The sequence below is a fragment of the Populus nigra genome, chromosome 9 (genome assembly GCF_951802175.1).
Source record: "Populus nigra chromosome 9, ddPopNigr1.1, whole genome shotgun sequence".
Lineage (NCBI taxonomy): Eukaryota > Viridiplantae > Streptophyta > Magnoliopsida > Malpighiales > Salicaceae > Populus > Populus nigra.
Genome location: NC_084860.1, coordinates 13414742 through 13435176, shown reverse-complemented (window position 1 = coordinate 13435176; position 20435 = coordinate 13414742). Strand labels below are relative to the sequence as shown.

Here is a 20435-nt window from a genome sequence, read left to right as displayed (position 1 = left end):
CCTAAAACGACGCATTTTTTAGTATAAAAAAAAAAGGGAGACCAGGCGACATGTTGTCTGGTCACTGTTCATTGTCTTCCCCGTGAACGCTGCTCGGGTAGCAGTTTTGCAGGTGCATTTAATGCCTCGTATGTCCCTCAAAATTGACAACACATGCACTAAAATGGTTACCTGAAATCCCTCTATCCCCAAGTATCGTCTGTTCTGACCTATAAACATCAAAACAGCTCTGGTGACTAGCCTAAAGTAGTCAACTCGGGCAGCCTTAGACTGTTAGATTTGGCAGTTCAAGGTATATATTTTGAACCAACGGTTTGGATTCTTCCAATTAAATCAAGGGCTGGAAATTTTTCTCCGATGAAGACAAGATTGCCCTCTTCCACCACCTATAAATAGAGGTGGATTTCATGGCCTGAGGGAGGAGAAAATTGGGTCCAAAGTCGGCCAAAAACAAACCTTCCTAGTATTTTTCCTTTGCTACCGTCTGTTTCACTCTCTATTCTCTCTGCCATTATAGCCACCAACCAGAGCCACCACCAGCTCCACCATAAGAAGCCAACACAACCACCAACTGACCACCAAGGGTCACCATCGGTTTCTCTCTCCTCTCTACAACCCCTCATGTTTTCTTCTTCTTCTTTTGCTTCCTCTGCCACCGGCCACCATCTCTGTCACAGCCTCGACCACCGTCCTCATGTCAGCCTCTCCCCATCTCGACCAGCCAGGCCTCCATTTAGGCACTCCGACATCAGGTAGCGCCACCCTACCGTAGCTGCGACTAAGTTGTTACTTGCAGAACGAATTCTCGTTCAACATACAACCTTATTAATTTGCATGGTTGTTGGGTCGGGCTAGCAACCATGCGGGCCTGGCTCGAACCATTTGGGTCCAGCCTGACCCTAAAAAGAAAAGAAAAGGGTATGTTGGGACGAGATCAACCCAACCCAAAGTTCCCGGGCTCGGCTTAGCCCATATATTTAATATAATATAATATAATATAATATAATATAATATAATATATATTATATTATTATTTAAAAAAATCCAAAACAATTTCAAAAATCATTTAAAAAAAATTGTGATTTTCTTAAATATTTTTCTACCAATTTTGCATAATATCGGGTTGTATATTTACATTGTAAAATACAAATTTGATATTAAAATACCCAGTTTTCTCCGAATTGTTTTTTAAATGAAAAATTCAAAACATTTTTTTTAAAAAAAAGTCTCAAAACCTTTTGAATTAATTTCCCTTTTCAAAAACAAAAAAAATATTTTGTTTTCATGCATACAATCAAATCGTAAAAAGTTTCATTGCATATTTTCATTAAAAAACAAATTGCATCTTTCTCATGTTTTGAAAATCCAAAAAATAGATATCATAACCAATTTATAATCATCCATTAGGGTTTGGCTAAAATATCAAAAACTTTTTTCAATTTTTTTCTTAGGGTCTAGATGTAGATTTTAATATTTGTAGGGTGTAAAATTACACGATAAAGTACATCCTCATGTATTAAAGATACAAGGTGTAAAAATGCAATTAGAATTTAACCCGATAAGGTAGAGACTTTCTCATGAAGAGAGATCTGCCTTGAACCTTAAAAAAGATCAACAAATAGAAACCCGACGTAGAAAAACAATCAAACAGCAATGCAGCTTACCTTACGTAGGGTGTACTGGGGGTGATGCGCCTTTTCCTTACACAACTAGTTCCTTACTCAGACTCTCGCAGACCATAGGTTCCTAGTAACCATAATGCTAGGTGACGACTCCTAAACATTAATCATAATTTTATGATTAAATCCGAAACCCTTCCCAACACACTTATCACACCTCATCATCAGGAGGCACGACAAGAGCCTTCATCGTCGCCACACTCACGCCCCCCGCGACAATGAACACAATCAGGGAAAATGATTTGTAGTAGGAATGGCAGAGCTCTAGCTTAAGTGGTTTGCATCCTTAATTTGAATTGATTCCTTTTTCTGCTACATGGAACAATGTCTTAGTCCTTTTGGGCTTAATGCTTCTATCAACTCTTTTTGTTTATCAAGTATAATGCATATGATCCTGCTTTCTAATTTTCTTTCTCTTTCTCTTCCTTCTCCCATACTGGATTAAGTGGAGCACTTGAGACACTTTGTGGTCAAGGATTTGGTGCAAGACTATACAGAACATTAGGAATTCATCTTCAAGCTTCCTGCATCTTATCCTTTCTGTGCTCAATAATCATGACATTATCTGGCTTTACACAGAGCCTTTACTCATCTTCTTTCGTCAAGATCCTCAAATTTCAAAAGCTGCTGCTCTTTACTTAAAGTATTTGATTCCAGGCATATTTGCCTTTGGATTCCATCAAAACATCAGGAGGTTTCTTCAGACACAATCTGTTGTCATGCCCCTCATCCTGCTTTCAGGAATCCCAATGTGCATTCACATCGGTACAGCTTATGCATTGGTTCATAAGACAGCTCTTGATTTCAGAGGAGCTTCGTTGGCGGTTTCAATATCTTTGTGGATTTCGACTATTGTGTTGGTCATATATGTGATTTATTCAAAGAAATTTAAACAAACTTGGGAGGGGTTCTCTTCTGAATCATTACGTCACATGCCAATAAACTTGAAACCGGCCCTGCCCTCTGCTGCAATGGTGTGGTAAGAGAACAAAAAATGTTTCATTTTTATTGGTAGCAGGTTTGTGATGTCATATATCTTACAAGCTCTCTTTGATGATTTGCTAGTCTGGAGTACTGGGCATTCGAGCTTTTGGTGCTCATAGCAGGAATGATGCCAAGCGCAGAACTAACTACATCTGTGATTGCAATGTGGTATGCTTTACAGTGTACTCAACATGACCACAACACATTTTTTGCCAAAATGTAACTGTTCTGCACTTGTTTTCCTAACTTGACTATGGTGATGTTTTCCTCTCTCTTCAGTGTGAACACAGAAGACATTGCGTACATGTGTACCTCAGGTCTAAGCGCTACTGTGAGGTAAATGGTTGGAAATTAATTTGACACTTCTTAGTTATAGCATTTCCGTAATTTGATCCTATACGCTTTTAGATATTGAAACTACGAATTTCTGTTAATAGTACAAGGGTGTCTAATGAGTTGGGAGCAGGAAATCCTGATAAAGCTAAACAATCCATGGCTACAACTCTCAAGCTCTCTGTCCTTCTCGCTCTTCTAATTGTTTTAGCACTGGTCATTGGTCATGATATCTGGGCTGGCTTCTTCACTGATGACCTTTCCATTATAAAAGCCTTTGCCTCGATGACACCTTTCCTTATCTGCTCTAATTTCTCTATCCTTTCCTTGAGGTGGCCAACTGTATGACTTGTTCAGATCTTAAATGTAAGTATTTTAATTTGACGCAGGGGTAACAAGAGGGTGTGGTTGGCAGAATCTGGCTGTTATTGTAAATGGAGCAACATTCTTTTGCATTGGAATGCCGATGGCAACCCTCCTCGGATTTAAGTTTAAGCTTTATTCTAAGGTGAAGCCAAACAAAAATAGTCTGTTTCTCCGTTTACTTACACAAGCATGCAGCTATTCACAGACACATATTAGACATTTTCACCTTCTATGACAGCAATTTCCCTTCATACAAAATTGAGGAAAATGCACCTAGTAACTCATCTTATTCTCAATCTTTGTCCTCTGGATTTTCATACTCTGTTTACTCATCTTATTTTGAATCTTTCTTCTATCGATTTTCATATTCTGTTGTGGGACCATTTGGGATCAGGGATTATGGATTGGTTTAATCTGCGGTCTGTCATGCCAAACCTGCACTCTGTTGTTGATTACACTGCGTACAAAATGGACTAGAATGGATCTCTCAGAACCAGAGGAAAATGGTAAGGAAAATTCAAACTTGCCTTGATAAAATCTCCAAAGCATGCTTTTGATGAAGAGAGGGACAGATAGGAGAAATTCAGATGCCATAATGTTCTATTGACTGGGACAGCATGAAGAATTTTGTCAATGAAAGCTCTCTCTTTTTTGCAATAAATTGGTAATTTTGCAGTGCAGAGAAATATTTTGAAAAGTTGAAAAAATGAAACTGACTTCATTTTTCTTTTTCATAGCACTTTTTAAATAAATATTGGAGATTATGAATGGCCAAGGCTGCCATTTTTTATTGACTGGGACATGAGTATTATACTTGGATAAGTATCTCGCTCGCGCTTTGCTAAGGATTGTAATAATTTTTTACCACAAAAATAAAATGCTCATGTATTTTTTTATTTTTTTTTGTTGTAGCAGGGTATTCTCCGACCCTTTCCAAACCAGAAGACCAATCCTCTTCCTGGTAGTATCGTCGGGCATCTTAAAACGAGTTCCACTACTAGTGAGGATTCAAACTGCGTTTGCCTCACAGGGCGGACTAGCCCTTTGCCGCTAGAACCAGCCTCTCTCATGTCTTACTAATATGTTTTTTAATAGATTTTTTATTATCAAGAATTCAAAATTCTATGCATATTGTACGAAACCTTTTTTAAATATGAAAATATAGGTATATTAGATAATATTTTTTAAAAAAATATTTAAATAACAACATGCTTGTACCAACCTGTGATAAACTTTTAAATTCATGACCGGAGTCATGAAATCGTGATAATCCTATAAAAAATAATTCAAAATAAATAATGAAACTCTATTTTCAATCAATAAAATGTTAAAAGATGGAATTGGAAAAAAAAACATTCAATTTAAAAAAAAAACAAAAAAAAATATAAGTCAATCTGATTTAACCTTTCAAATCCACAACTTGGGTCATGAGAACCTATTAACCCCATGAAAAGGAATTTGGAAAAACATACGATGCTTAATTCTCCATCAATCAAATTTTGATGGATGAAATTAGAGAAAAAGTTAATTTGAAAAAAAAAGGACAAAAAAGATGCAAGTCAACCAGACTTAGCCTATCAAACTTGAGATCTAGGTCATCTTTTCCCGGATTATGAGACTAAGATAAGTCAATATAAAGCAAATAAAAAAAATTACAAAGCCTAATGCCCAACTAACCCAATGTTGAAGGATGCATTTGATAAAAAAAAATCAAATAACAAAAAGTACAAAATAACCCTAGTCAATCCGGACTAACCTGTTAAAATCATGATCTAAGTCTCGATACTAAAATAATCTAATAGGAAATCAAACAAAAAAAAAATCATAAAACTCAATTCTCAACAAATCTGATGATAAATGATGAAATTGCAAAAAAATAATAATTTAAGAAGAACAAAAAGAAAAACAGCTCGGTTATTCAGCCAAACTCGTGATTCGATTCATGATATCAAAATAACCAAATAGAAAGCAAATCGTATAAAATTACAAAACACAATTCCTAGAGAACCTAACATTTAAGGATGAAATTGAAAAAAAAAACTAAAATAAAAGACTAAGGACCAAGTTTGATATCCAAAAACAAATGAGATCACTTTGCTATTTTAGATAATGTCATGTGCAAAAAATCAAGGGAAGGAGAGAGAAGAGAGAGAGAAAAAAAAGAAAGGAAGGAAGATTAGGCCGTCAAAGCCAAACCAAACCTCCTTTATGCATTTGTGCTATCTTGGAGGGAAGAGGTTGTCGAGACAAACCAAATGATATCAAGGAAGGCCGTCAATGAATAATGGTAGTCATTGCATGCACCACCCAAATTAGGTTGGTGTTCTCATATGTTGATGCATATATTGCATATACCAACCATTTTCTTTAATTATTTTCAATCCAGTCCCTAAACATTAATTTTAGTTTCACACTCGATCCGTAAAACTTCAATTGTTCTAAATCAATGAAATCAAATTGTATTTTGTTAAATCAAGCATCAAACAAGTACTGGATTTTTTTCCTCGACATCATAAGAACCCAACATGAAGTCAATTGAAGGAAACTATCACGTTAGATCCCAAATAAACCAATTTGAAAAGGATAAAATAGAAGAGCAAAGAAAACTTGAGTGAAAAAAAAAAAACATAAATGATATGATTATTACAATCCACAACAATTTTATGCCTTGATCTACAATACTTTTCCTAAATGTTTTTTTTTTTTTTGTAATTGCAATGTAATTTAATTTTTAATAGTAATAACAAGTTGTTTAAAATATGTTGTATCAAAAAATATTTTTATAGTTTTAAAGTCATAATCAATTAAGCATTCATATGTCGTTTAATTTTTTTAATTAACAATCTCACAAGTATAAATAATACAAGCTTTTTTATAAGTTTTAAATCAAATATAAATTTTATTATAAAGTTAATTTATAAATTTTATAAATGATTTGTTTTCCAAAATCAATGAAGTCCACCTGTTAAAGATCATCCATATCCACCTTGATAAATAATTTGAATTAATAGTACATCAATTGTAATATTTATTAATAGGTGTTATAGAGTACAAATAAAATAATCAAGGCTTAATTGTAGCATCATCTTCTTTGAATGAAAAATATTTTAATTTACACAAAAATAAAAGGTTATCATGATAAAGAAAATTAAAAAATTGTAATGCATTTTAGACTTCATTGCATTAATTAATGTGTAAGGAATAAATTGATAGCCAATCAAGAGAATAATAATTAATAGTTGATGATGTTCTAAAATCAATATGCTCATAAATGAGATTTTTAAGTGTTTGGACAGTGGATAATCACATGTTCACGTCAATATTCTCTTTTTCAAAGCTCACGAGATAGGTGGTTGATGGTACAAGGCTTAACACCTATAAAATAATTCGTTTTAGTGTGGACTCTCAAGTGATAAAGTCATCTAAGAATAATAGTGTTTGTTCTTGTTTTTGTATTATAAATGCTCTGAGAATTAAAGTATAAATACTGAGAGAATAAAAATTATTTCCTTTATAACCCTAGCTTCTCTTGCTTGTATTTTTCTTTTACTTTCACTCTTTGTAAAAACAAATTGTTGAAAAAGCCTTGAGCGAGATTTGCTTTGTTTGTTAAGAAGAAACTATCATTTTAAGTATTCCCCGCCCCTAAAAATTTCTTCTTTTCTATTCTTATGAGAAAAAATAGACTCTAAAAAAGTTAGATATGGCCCTAAAAATAAGAATGTTGCTTCTTTTGGTGATGAGTTTAGGTTCTAACCATAAATTAAAGGAAGTCGCAGGGGACAAAGGTCCATTAGATTAGGTCCTAAAACTAGAGAGGGTAGAAATCCAACTTTCACCTCTAGAAGGGGGGAAGGTAGTTCTCAACATCGAAGAATTCCTTCCCCTATTTCCTTTAGAGAACCCACGAGGAGGGGGGGGGGGCTACCTCAAACTCCCAAGGATGATGCACTTAGCACCTTAAGCATAAATGAGGTGGTATTTGTAAACAGGGGGGAGGCTACCTCAAACTCCTAAGGACGATGCACCTAGTACATTAAGCATAAATGAGGTGATATTTGTAAATAATTAATAACTAGAGGAGTACGTGGCTAAATTGCCTTCCAAGAATGAAAGAATTAGCCAATTGACCTTGACCTCTACTCAGTGGTACTTTGAGATTACTTCCCTAATATGTATGTATGAGTTAGGGTATAACTTCTCTCTTCAAAGGTTTTGTGAGGAAAGTTTTTTGGTATAACTTTGAGATTACTTCCCCAATGGATGAATAATTTTATCTGCCTTTGACAAGTTCTTTAAGCTTGTAGGAATCAAGCCTATCGTAAATATATTTAGAACTTGTTACCATTTAGTTGCTGGTACTGATGATGACAATTATGTGTGTTCATTTTTTAATTTCACTAACAAACTCATTAAATTAATGAAAGGGGATCTTTTAGGGCAAACCTGCACACATCAAGAAATAAAGGGGGGAGGTAGATCATAATGAAATACAATGAGATGAGGAACCTCATAAATGAGATGTAAATAATTTAGGGTTGTTTCTACTATTAAAGAGGACCCCCCCTTAAGGTGAACAATAGGCTCCATATAAGCTCAGATGAGGAAAAAACATGTGCTATGTTGCCTCGACCTTAACTGAGTATGGTGTCTAAAAGATGTTCAAAGGGCATTACCATGCTTTGTTATAAAGTATGCAACTTCTTTATCTCTTGTTTTTGTTAATCTAAATATTAATTTCTGACTTTGGTTTTGTGCTGGGTTAACATTTGAAGGAGAATGAGAAACTTCAATAAGGTTTGCAGAGTAGCTTTTGTCTACATCAAGGAGAATATTTTCATCTCTTGACTTGAGTGGAGCTAGGACTAGAGTAAAGATGGAAAATGATCCCATCAACATAGATGAGCTTTCTTTTCCTGCGGAAACTGTTCTTGATGAAATAATGGCAAGAGCCACTCTTTCATGGAAATGAGGAGAACCACTACTTCTCTGGTTGGGGATCAAACGCAGATGACTCCTCCTGAAATGATTGTAGGTGTTGTTGTAAACTTTAAGAGGAAAATTGTCTCCATCCCTATAGAGTTTGGTGTTGTAGCCTCAGCTGCGGAGACCTCTCTTGTGACACCACAAATGCCCCTACCTTTGATTTCAACTATAGAGACCTCTCCAATTATTGAGACTTGTTTTTATGGTGTTTTTCCTGAAGCTGGACAGCCTAAGCTATAATGGATCTTTAAGAGATTAAAGATAAAGAAAATTCTTATTTGGTTTAACAATACCTTAGAAAAAACACTTTTTAGCGAGGAAAGTGTTAGGTAGGAGTAATTACTAGATGGAGTTGGGCCACATTAAGAGTGAAGGTCCTTACGCTAAAAGTTAAGTTATTTTTAGAGTAGAGAAACTTATTGAAAAATGAAATAACAAATCCAACTTTATTTTTTCATTTCATTTCTTGTTGACAAATATTGGCAATTGTTACTGCTAAAGGTGTTAATTATGATAAGGAAATAGAAGCTAATTTGGTAAATGACATGTTCAATGCTCCTAAGAGCAAGATAGATAAAATAAACAAAAAAAAAGGTTCCTGAAAAGAAATTTATCTGAATGAAAGTGGTCTCTATTTTTTTGTTGGTTATCAATATGAAAGATTTAGTAAGGTCCAAATCATGGGAAGCTAGAGACAAAGTTTCTAGGCGTATAAAGTCTCATGACTCTTATTCAGCTCCCGTTTAAATCCTTAGTATTGCTTCATTGCTAAACTAGTAATGAAAGATGGGTGGTCTCCTAGTGAAAGACAACTTATTAAGCATGACCTTCTAAGTTGATGATGTCACTATCCCACATCGATTAAAAGACAAGAGCCTTGATTACTTATAAACATAAGGTTCATCTTCTCTCCGTAAGAGATGTCTTTTCAAGACAAACTCACTATATGATTCTAGTAAGATAATACATCTTCGAGGGCTTGTCATGTGCAGGTGTAGGCACACATCATCATTAACGTTATCTATAGGAATATTAGCCATGTGCGACTACAAAGCTATGATAATGTCACTATTTCACATCAGCTAGGAGATGAGGGTCTTGATCATTTACAAGCACAAGGGTCAACTTCTCTCCTTAAGAGGTGTTTTTTCAAGACAAAACTTTCTATGTGGTTCTAGTGGGATAATATCAGCACACATTATCACAAGTCATTGTGTATGTTGGTTTGGCTACGCAGCAGCTTCTCCAAGCCAATCTGCACCTTCTTTTTCTTATTATATGCGTAATTTTTCATTGAAACAAAGGGAAAAACAAATACACAGCATGTCTCAACATACGAGTTCTGAAGAAACACTGGCAAGTCTCAACAGATAAGTCCTTGAATTATATGTTGAAATGGTTCAGATTATGTCTTTTTTGGGGTAAAATCCCTCTGAAGGTGTAAGCAACGAGATTCGTGGGACATCAAAAGTGAGAAATTGATTGTAGGTTTTTGCCGACTTTTTTTAATCTGAATCACAACCATGACAGAATTCGAGGGAGCAATTTAGTTGAAACAAATCCCAACCAAGTGCATAAACGTCTGAGCTTAACCTCGTGCATGCAACTGAAGTTCAAATGCTCTCTCCAGCCTGAAATTTTGACAGAGTCATTGTTCTTGGTCTGTGAATAGAAAATCTACATATTTCTTTATAGAAAGCCACTGCCTCATAAGACAAAGCTTGTTTCTACCAAACGCATATTGATTTCATGACTAACATTTTGCTACTTGCTAGTAACTTGCAGTTCAGCTAAGCTGTCTGTCGACAATTAATGGAGAAGATACTGTTAGACGGCAATGGGGTTCTCTTTATCTTTGGTTATAGACAGATCTGTTGTAGTCCAATTGGTCCTTATTGTGATTATCAAGAGGGTACCGGCTTGGCAACAAAGGCCACTGATTAAGCCAATCCATAAACCCTGCACCAAAGTAAATACATCAGAATTCATAAAAGTTAGTACAGGCTCCAGCCTTGTTACATTTCTTTGACAATACCTTAACATATAGCTTTAACTTGAATCCAAGAACACAAGCTACAGGCATGCCAATGCAGTAGAATGTTGCCAAGTTCGCATAAACAGCCAAGTGCTGCCAGCCACAACCCCTGGCCACCCCTGCAGTATGTCCAATGCATTTTGTAAAAAAAGATTTTTTGTTTTCAATTTGATAGGAAAGGTTTGTGTACAGATGATAAGGAGCTTCTGAATTTAGTAAAATAGAAGAAGCACATCATTGAAGGATATTCCCTCCAGGGCCTTGTATTCTTCAAAAACAAATAAAAATTATGATAACTTTACTCTATAAACCATTTCTAAAATCTATGCAAATTGATTCTGAGAAAAGAATGATCAAGGAAATTGTGATTAGTCCTCTAATCAGAAAGAGTGTATCTGATTCCCTTTCATTGATGGCAAATATGAGAAATATTGAAAATAATCCTCAAATAATTAACTTCCCATATCTACAGAAAAGTGCATGTTTCGAACCTGATAAGACACCTTGCACAGAATCAAGAGTAATCGAGATTGCAAGAAAGGGAGCCATTGATGCAAATTCCTTTGCTATTGTAGGGCTGCTACTGAAAAGTCCAGCCCAGATGTTGTGACCAAATGCTAGAGCCAGAACAACAAGAAGAGCAAGAAGGACAGAGAGCTTGAGAGTCACAGCCATAGCATTCTTAGCTCTATCTGGATTGCCCTCTCCTAATTCATTTGACACCCTTGTGCTGTTACATGAAGTTATTAATTTCAATATCTAAAACGGAAAAATGAAACAATAACAAAACAAACGAAATTTTAATTCACATTATCAGCAAACCTTGCAGCGGCACTGAGACCATAGGTTAACATGTAGGCCACAGTTTCTGTGTTTACACTGAATATTCAAAAAAAAGGGACAACCAGAGTAAGAACGAGAAACTAGCGTCAAAACAGAAATTTTATTTCAAGAGATGGTAAAGACAGACAATAGTAATTGAACGTACCATATTGCGATCAATGAGGTGCTTATTTCTGAGCTTGGCATCAGTCCTGCTAGGAACACCAGAATCTCAAAGGCCCAATACTCTAAGCTGGCAAAACATTTTGGGAAGTGGATTGCTAGTGAGATTTTATTAGTCAGGATCAAGAACTGAACGGAATCCTGTACACTTTCACTTACCATACCATTGCAGCAGAAGGCAGGGCTAGTTTCAAGTCATGAAGAATGTAATGAAATGACTCAAATGAAAACCCACCCCATGTATGCTCAAATTTCTTTGCACAAATCACATAAATGGCCAACATTAGGACTGATATCCATAGTGAAATTGATGCTGCCAGTGGAGCTCCCTTGAACCCAAGAGCTGTATAGTGAACCAAAGCATAAGCAATACCGATATGAATGCACAGTGGTACTAATGAGAATACCACAGGGGGCATTACTACAGATTGTGTCTGAAGAAACCTCAGGATGTTCTGCATAATGCCATATGCGAACAATCCAGGAATGAGATACTTCATGTAGAGAGCAGCAGTCATAGAAACGTGAGCATCTTGATGGAGTAATAATAGAATTGGCTCTGTATAGAACCATATAACCGATATGGTAATACAGAAGATGAATGATATAATGCAGGATGCTTGAAGATAAATTCCTAGCATTCTGTACATCTTTGCACCAAATCCTTGACCACATAGTGTTTCAAGTGCTCCACTCAACCCTACCTGGAAAAACAAAACAACAGGAGAGGGTAAAACGAGAATCAACAAAATATCATCGTCTCAAAAGAGGCTTTCAAAGGACACCGAGACCATGAAAATAAAACCTAAATTAAGGGTTGTAAGTAGTTGGAATCAAAACTGAGTCTGCCAGAAAAAAAATATCTGGTAAATGCACCAATTCTAATGTGGATGACCAGTCCAAGAACAGAAAGAGAAAAGACTTAACTTTAAGATACAAAAGCTAAAGCTTGTCCAAAGATACCTTGATCATTAAAAAAAGGAGGACAACTTATGATTGAATGAAGCGTATAATAGTTTTTTTAGCTAATTATACTAATATGATCATGATCTGTACAGTGTTTTGACACAATCATGCACTACCAATTCTTCAATTACAACACCATTTGAATTCTGATCACCACCACCTGCCTAGTGCCTATGGAAACTCTGTCCTTAATTTACTGGGTGATCTGGGAACAAACATGCAACCCACCTGGACTCTTGCCATTCCAACAGGCTTCTTCTACTGCTCTAGAGGCTATACAATCAACGATCTAAATAAAACTCAGCCCAGCCCGATAAATCATGTATCCTTGATGTAGCTAATGTGCTGGGCTTTTACATGTTGTTTTTCTAAAGCCAATGATAACGTGCTGCCAAATTCATTATTGCCATGACAAATTAATGATGATGACCATACCACAATAGAATTGTAAGCGAATATTATGGAGTCCTAGTCTTGATTTGGCAATAAAGGCTAGCTCTCCGTTTGTTGTTTTTTAATTGGTCTATCTTTATCATACACAGCAACATGTGGAGCACAAAAATCTTGACAATATCTCACATTTCAATTCTGGCGGACACTGAGACACATCTTGTCGGTTTTAAACAATTCTAGAAACAGAAGTAAAAAATGGGATGAAGATGGAATTAAGGAAGAAATACAAGGCAAGAACTAAGATATGAGCCCGACTTATTACTTGGAAAAAATCATGAAAAGAAGTGCGAGGTTGCGTTACCATGAAGGCAAAACCAGTGACCGTAGCCCATGAGTTAGCCAGGGTGGCTCCAGCAAGCTCAAGCTCTCCGAGATGACCAGCGAACATGACAGAGACCAAAGTTATCAAGTAGTAGAAAACATTAGTGAGAATCATGGGCAGTGAAAACAAGATTTGGTTCTTGGCCTCTTCTACATCTAACACCTTCTTCCACCGCAGCCTCTTGTTTTCACCTTCTTCTACACTACTATTGCTACGCTCCAACAAAGGGGCAGCTTCAAAACTTGTGTTCGATAACATTTCTTTGATCTTTGCCTGCCTTCTCCAGCCTTCTCGTCTATCTTCAAACTTAAACTATGTTGATAGTTCTTTTTTCATTAAACAAAAGGTGAAAATGATGGAGATTTATATGTATTGAATCAGTCCTGTTATGTTCCTTTTATTTTATATTTTAAAGGGTAAGGTTTTTTTAATTAATATTTTGATACATTTATGGTGTAGGAAGAGTCGTTTGATTTCAGATGACCTCACACATATTTATTTGAAGGTTATGGGTCGAAGCAGTAAGGAGAAGGGTTAGGGCTCCATGGTCGTGTCCTCGCATACTTGAGACATAAGGACGATATTTATTTAAAGCAAGGTCTTGTGAGAGACATTAGATCAACCGATTTTAGTTCATGACCTCGTACTTGAGACATAAGTAAATTATTTACTACATGTGTGATCAATCTAATTAATATACACTCAATCTCCTTACCCAACAAACATGAATGCCAGATGGGTGAGATGTCATAAAATGCTAGCTTGTGAACCAAGCTTCAAACCAGTAGCACAGGAAACAAACCACCTGGGTCACGACAAAGCAGCCATCTTAGTATTCAAGTTGCAGCCAATGAGCGCAGAGGAGAATTTTCTCTAGAACTTGCTCGTAAGCGGGACATATAAATCGACTTATGCTGTGTAAGTGAGTGTTGTAGTGTGTTCTTCTTCGTGTTTTCAAGATCCCTCCCGGCTCCCTGTGCTGTGTGCATTAGAAAAGTGTGAGTGAGAGCTGTGTAATCCAAGTGTGAGAGAAAATTGAGTAAGCTGCTTTGTGTGAGCTTTTTGCAAGTGCTCTTTGTATTACAAATATATAATCCCTTTCTTGAATTATTAAACAAAAACAATCAAATATAAATCTTATAAATTTTCACATTCAAATAGTTATTAAAAGAAAATGTACACTACAAGATTTCACAGTTTTACCGATGAAAAAATTCTGTCGGTGTGTGATTAGAAGTTCGTTGGTGATTTTTTTACCGATATCATCACCGACGGATTACGTCCATCGGCTTTCCTTTCGTCGGTGATTCCCCATTCCGTCGCTATATTGGTCGGCAAAACAAAAAAACCATTTGCTAATGGTTTTACAGACGGAATTTGCACGCCAAAAAAAAGATTCCCGCTTGAAATATACCGATGAATTTTTAGTCCGTCGGTGATATCGTGATTTACCGACGGCTACTTACCGTCAGTAAAGCTGTCGGTGAGTGTATGAAATACCGACCGAATATATCCTTCTGTAAATTCATCAGTAAGTGTGGCAGCTACTGTTAAATGCCGATGGATTAATTCCGTCGGTAAGTCTGTCGGTGAGTGTTTAAAATACCGACATAATGAATCCGTCGGTAAAATCCTTGGTAATAGTTTTTTCTAAATTTGTTTTTAAAAAATTATTTAGGATATATAATATAAAACTATATAAATTAATTGTAATACAAACCAATTATGCAAATAAAATTTATATTAAACATAAAAAAAAAACAAAGTTAAATAATATTCATTACAAACTGAATATGTTTCAAAAAAAATATTAAATGAAGTTTTAAAGGTAAATAATGTTTATTACAAATTAATATAAAGGTGGAGCTGGAGAAGGAGGAGGAGATCCTGGAGGAGGAGGCTGGTCGTTATACAGCCAAAAAGGATTAGGCGCACATGTTCCACTATTTGCCATGTTCATAACCATTTCGCGAAGCTATTCATAAGCCGTTTTTAGTTGTTCATAAGCCGTTTTTTGTTATTCATACTCCGCTTTTTGTTGTGCTTGAGACGCTTTGATTTGCTCAGACTCCGCTCTCTATTGTGCATGGGTCAAAATATCGTCCCCGTATCTCTCCCTCAACCAATTATTATAGGTCTCCTGAAAATAAAAAAAAAATAATCATCATATTCAATTCAATAAACATAATAACTTACAAAATAAAATGGTCGAACAAATATACCACAAAATGTTGAGCACGGTCAACGAATTGTTGCACCCCCTTTTGGCGGTCTTGACTCCGCACGTGTGTCTCCACAAACAGCTCCATCGGGCTCGACTCACGTCCAAGAGACGCAGCCTATAATGAAAAAAAGATATATTAACAACAACTTAATTTAACAATATATTTCATTTAAATTAATCTTACCATCCGTTCGCATGTGCAGCAAACGGAATGGAGCCGTCAGTGTGTGTTGTCACCGAGCCATGGATTGGCCGATTCCGGTTGCCAGCACCGGACTGTGAGCGTCGTGTGAACCGCTCAGATGTCACGTGCTCAATATAGTGCGGCCATATATCTTCCGGGATGTATATCGGTTTGAAATCCCTCCAAACCACAACATCGTTCCAGCCTTGGAAACCCCTATCCCTCGCGGTTTTTTTTTGCCCTTTTCTATGCTTCATACCAAAAATCACTAACCTACTTCACGCAACCAAAAATTACATTTTGAAAATAAATTTTAGTCTAAAAAAATTCTTGTATTTTTTTCGATCTTACCTAGTTGCCGCGTGATTTTCCCACACCCTCCTCACAACAGTGTTATGCTCACTGTCCCAGCAGAATTTGTGCAGTGTATAAATATTAAACAAGTTTAAATAAAAACAATAATTTATTTACAATTATATTAATAATTTATTAGAAATAAGCTGAAAATAATAAATTAACACCAACCTGAAATCTGTCAAACCATGCATTGATTTGAGGCATCCATTCAGGATGCTTGAATATCTAACTCCATTGAAACAATGGAATCTCCATCGACGATTTAAACGCCGATGATATTACTCGGGCGGCCTCAATGTTTGTGAACCTGAAAATAAATGAAATAAATTAAATAGTGATTACTTCATAAATTATGTTGTAATTTTTTTTTAAAAAAAAATTAAACCTTAATAAACTTACATTGAAAGGTCGTCTTTCCACTGTGCCTTGTACTTGCGGGTAAATTGATTCCGCTGCGAAGGCACGCCGCCTCTGCGCTGTGAAGTACCGCTAGAAGAGGCAGCATCGGTTGACGGCGCAGGTGGTGTAAGTGCCTCTTCTTGAGAGGCACCTAAGGAAATATCATCATCGCTGCTAGACGAACTAGCTACGACCGTACGTGAGCGATCAGCTCTGTTTTCATTCTACGCATCTCCAAAATTTTATACAAATAATTATATAATTAAATTCAAATGTTAAAAAAAAATCCGACAACACCTCCCCTATACCGGATACTACTCCCCTATACCGGATACTACCCAAATCCACAAACATGCACATATTAACAATAACCACAACCAATTGACCCAATCTATACTAATTATTCCAACATATTCAATTACTAATCCTAAGGTAAATTTAACATTAAGAATTACAATTCAACAAATTATTCAATAATTATGCCAATACAACAATAAAATATATTCAATAAAAAAAAACTGTAGACTAACAATTAAAATTAATTGAAAAAATTAAACATAAATCATGCAATAATAGAGTAAAATTAACAATTATTCTAAAATATTCAATTACTAATACTAAGGTAAATTTAACATTAACAATTACAATTCAAAAAAATATTCAATAATTATACCAATACAACAAAACAATAAATTAAAAAAAAAACTCTATAATAACAATCAAAATAAATGCAAAACATTAAACACAAATCAAGCAATAATAGAGTAAAATTAATAATTATTCAAACATATTCAATCACTAATTATATGGTAAATTTAACATTAACAATAAATATTCAACAAATTAACTAATAATAATTATGCCAATACAACAATAAAAAATATTCAATAAATTAAAAAAAAAACTATAGACTTTAGCAATGAATTATGCAAAAAAAACTATAGACTTTATCTACATTACAAAAAATACACCAAAACAAAAAACATACCAAAAAAAATAGCAAAAAAAAACCCTTAAAGCAAAAAAACATACATACCTTTTAAACTGATGGAGATTCACCAGAAAAATTGCTAGAGATTGCTGGTGAAACCTTTGAAGAACAGAGAGGAAAAGAATCGGTGAAAAACTGAGGAGAAAATCGGTGAAAAACTGAGGAGAAGAAAAAATGAACTGAAGCGGCGGATGGGGGGACATATATGGCAGTTTTATCGACGGATTCACCGACGGATATAAAATTAATTATTATTTTAATTTATTCCATCGGTGAAGTGTCCAAAATCCGTCGGTAAATTTTGAATTTTGCGCCAAAAGTTTTAATGACCCTTCATATTTTTCGTGGTCCGTCGGTAATTCCATCGGCGAGCTGACGCGGTCAGAGATGTATTTAATGCACAACCCTTTGGAATTTGCACGGTCCGTCGGTACCTGCCGGTAACTTGCCGACGTACTTATATCCGTCGGTATGGTCGTCGATGATTGTGGCATTTCAAGTAATTATTTTCGAACTCTCTGTGAGATGCTGACGGACTTAATCCGTCGGTATGCACGACGATGAATGTGGCATTTCAAGTAATTATTTTCGAACTCTCTATGGAACGCCGACGGACTTATATCGTCGGTATCGATGTCGGTGATTGTGGCATTTCAAGTAATTATTTTTGAACTCTCTGTGAAACGTCGACGGCTTAGGCCATCAGTATGGACGTCGGTGATTGTGGCATTTCAAGTAATTATTTTCAAACTCTGTGAAATGCTGACGAACATATATCTGTCGGTATGGACGTCGGTGATTGTGGCATTTCAAGTAATTATTTTCGTGTTACAAAATATATCATCCATGATCTATAATTATTTCAAGTAATTATTTCGTGATTGTGGCATTTCAAGTAATAAATATTTCGTGTTACAAAATATATCATCCATAATCTAAATTACATGAAAGAAAGGGTTTTACACAGGGCTTAAATTTGATTGTTAGTCAGAATTTTCTTTTTCTTCGTCATCAATTGAATTGTCATCACCCTCATCGCAATCTTTAATATGGATATCGTCTTCTTCATCCACATTTGCTTGTCCGCTAGAGCTCAAAACGACATTCAACTCCTCTGCGTCAACATAAACAAGATTATCATCTAAAACATGAAAATTTGAATTTTCTTCCAATTCAATCGAAGGAGCAACTCGATATGGTTCAACCAGCTCACTAACTTGAAAGACTTCATCTCGCACACTTGTGTCTTCGTTCTCATCCTGAACAACCTCGACACGACCCCGGGGTTTCGTTTTTAAAACGGACAACCAATCCACTCTTGATCGATCCTTTCTAAATGAAGGGGTGTATGTGTAATAAACTTGTTGACATTGCCTTGCGAAAACAAAGACATCGTTTATGTTGCGGAGTCTAGCTTTTGAGTTGATTTCGACCAGACCATAGTGCAGATAAACTCTAATTCCTCTGTCAGTCGTGTCATACCAATAACATTTGAATAAAAACACTCTATTTTGTTCGTTATGATATTGCAGTTCGACGACCTCTTCTAATCTACCATAGTAGTCAACTTCTAACTCACTACTAGTGGATCCTTTAACACAAACACCGTTGTTGTATGTTTTTCTTCCTTGCCTGTATTCTTCAGTATGGAAAACATATCCATTGATAAAATACTCGTTGTAGCACTTTCATTTTCTTTCAGACCCCAGGCTTAGTGAAGACAATGACTTAGGCGCACTCCTTCCCATTTGATAAACCTTGTATGTAATGTACATCAATAAACAGTAAATGAACGAGAATCTCGTAATGACATACATACGTACAGTAATTTTGCAAGCTAGAATGAGTTTGTGATAGTGCTTACATGTGTTCTGAACCACGTGGCAAACTGTTCATCTTGTAATTGAAAGATCTGGGATTCGATCAGCTGTGAGTTATTGGAGAGCAACTATTGTCGATGTTGCCTACAAGTGATGATGAGTGTATGATATTACAATATATAATTAATAGTATATTACTAACAAAGTTGAATTAGTGTAAACTTACTGAATAAAAGGTCTCAACTCATCACAGTTAAATAGAACATAGTTGTGTGCTTGTTTGAACTCTATTTCCGACAAATATCTTCCTCTTATGACATTTTTAGGTGTGGGTCGTCTAGTATTGGAGAATATTGATAAGTTTCCACTGGAAGGCACTTCACCACCATCATTATGTCGTGGAACGCGATTGATTCTCGTTCTCAGATGAGGTTCGAAATAGTACGAGATAAATGTTGAGATCTGCTCAACAATATAGGCCTCACATATCGAAACCTCAACATGCGCTTTGTTCTTAACCTTTTTCTTGAGATTAAACAAGTACCTGCATTGAAATATTAATCAAGTATTTTCAATTAAGAAAAACATATAAAGTACTTTTATATATGAATTACATTGCAACTGTAATATCTAACCATTCGAATAGGTACATCCATCTATATTGGACCAGTCCTCCAGTTTTTGCCTCGAACGGTAGATGTACAAGGAGATGCTCCATTGAGTCAAAAAATGATGGAGGGAATATCATCTCAAGTTTGCATAGTGTCTCGACGATATTCGTTTGAAGCATCTCAATGTGATCAACATTCAACTTGCTGGAGCATATATCTCTGAAGAAATGACTGATCTTCGTGAGTGCATCCCATATTTCTTTTGGCAACAAATCATGAAAAGCTAATGGGATGAGTGTTTGCATAAACACATGGCAGTCATGACTCTTCATTCCATACAATCTGCAATCCTCTATATTAACCAGCCTTGATATGTTCGATGCATGTCCATCCAGAAAACACAGACTCTTAAGCCATTTGTAGACTAACAGTTGTGCGTTTTTCTCTAACACAAGGCTTGCTCTTGGTTTTGCGACCCGTGACTCATCATAAACCAACTTCATATTTTTACGGTTACAGTATAAAGCTATATCTAATCTAGCCTTGATGTTGTCCTTTGTCTTCCCTTTCACATCCATGGCGGTGTCGAAAATTTTCTTAAACATGTTCTTTTCGATGTGCATGACGTCAAGGTTATGGCAGAGCAGATTGGTCTTCCAATAAGGAAGCTCTCAAAAGATACTTCGCTTTACCCAATTATAGGTTAAACCAAAACCAGGA

At 35.7% G+C, this 20435-nt stretch overlaps 1 protein-coding gene and 1 pseudogene across 1 annotated transcript; one reads left to right on the top strand and one right to left on the bottom strand.

The window, feature by feature from the left end:
- Positions 1-2111: 2111 nt before the first annotated feature.
- LOC133702770 (protein DETOXIFICATION 18-like) lies at positions 2112-4258 on the top strand (annotated as a pseudogene).
- A 5811-nt stretch (positions 4259-10069) lies between these two features.
- LOC133702850 (protein DETOXIFICATION 18-like) lies at positions 10070-13660 on the bottom strand. Its single transcript, XM_062127172.1, has 7 exons — positions 13109-13660; positions 11548-12092; positions 11372-11458; positions 11206-11262; positions 10875-11113; positions 10384-10502; positions 10070-10307 (listed from the first exon to the last, which is right to left on the bottom strand). The coding sequence occupies exons 1-7, from the start codon at positions 13385-13387 to the stop codon at positions 10176-10178; spliced, it is 1458 nt and encodes a 485-aa protein (XP_061983156.1). The 5' UTR covers positions 13388-13660; the 3' UTR covers positions 10070-10175.
- Between the last annotated feature and the right edge of the window lie 6775 nt (positions 13661-20435).

What these genes read in the sequence shown, in the direction of transcription:
- LOC133702850 (XM_062127172.1), bottom strand. Translation starts at nt 13,387, where the DNA reads ATGTTATCGAACACAAGTTTTGAAGCTGCCCCTTTGTTGGAGCGTAGC. An exon ending in TGTGCAAGGTGTCTTATCAG is followed by an intron (nt 10,503 to 10,874) that starts GTTCGAAACATG and finishes GACATACTGCAG; the next exon opens with GGGTGGCCAGGGGTTGTGGC. An exon ending in AGTTAAAGCTATATGTTAAG is followed by an intron (nt 10,308 to 10,383) that starts GTATTGTCAAAG and finishes ACTTTGGTGCAG; the next exon opens with GGTTTATGGATTGGCTTAAT.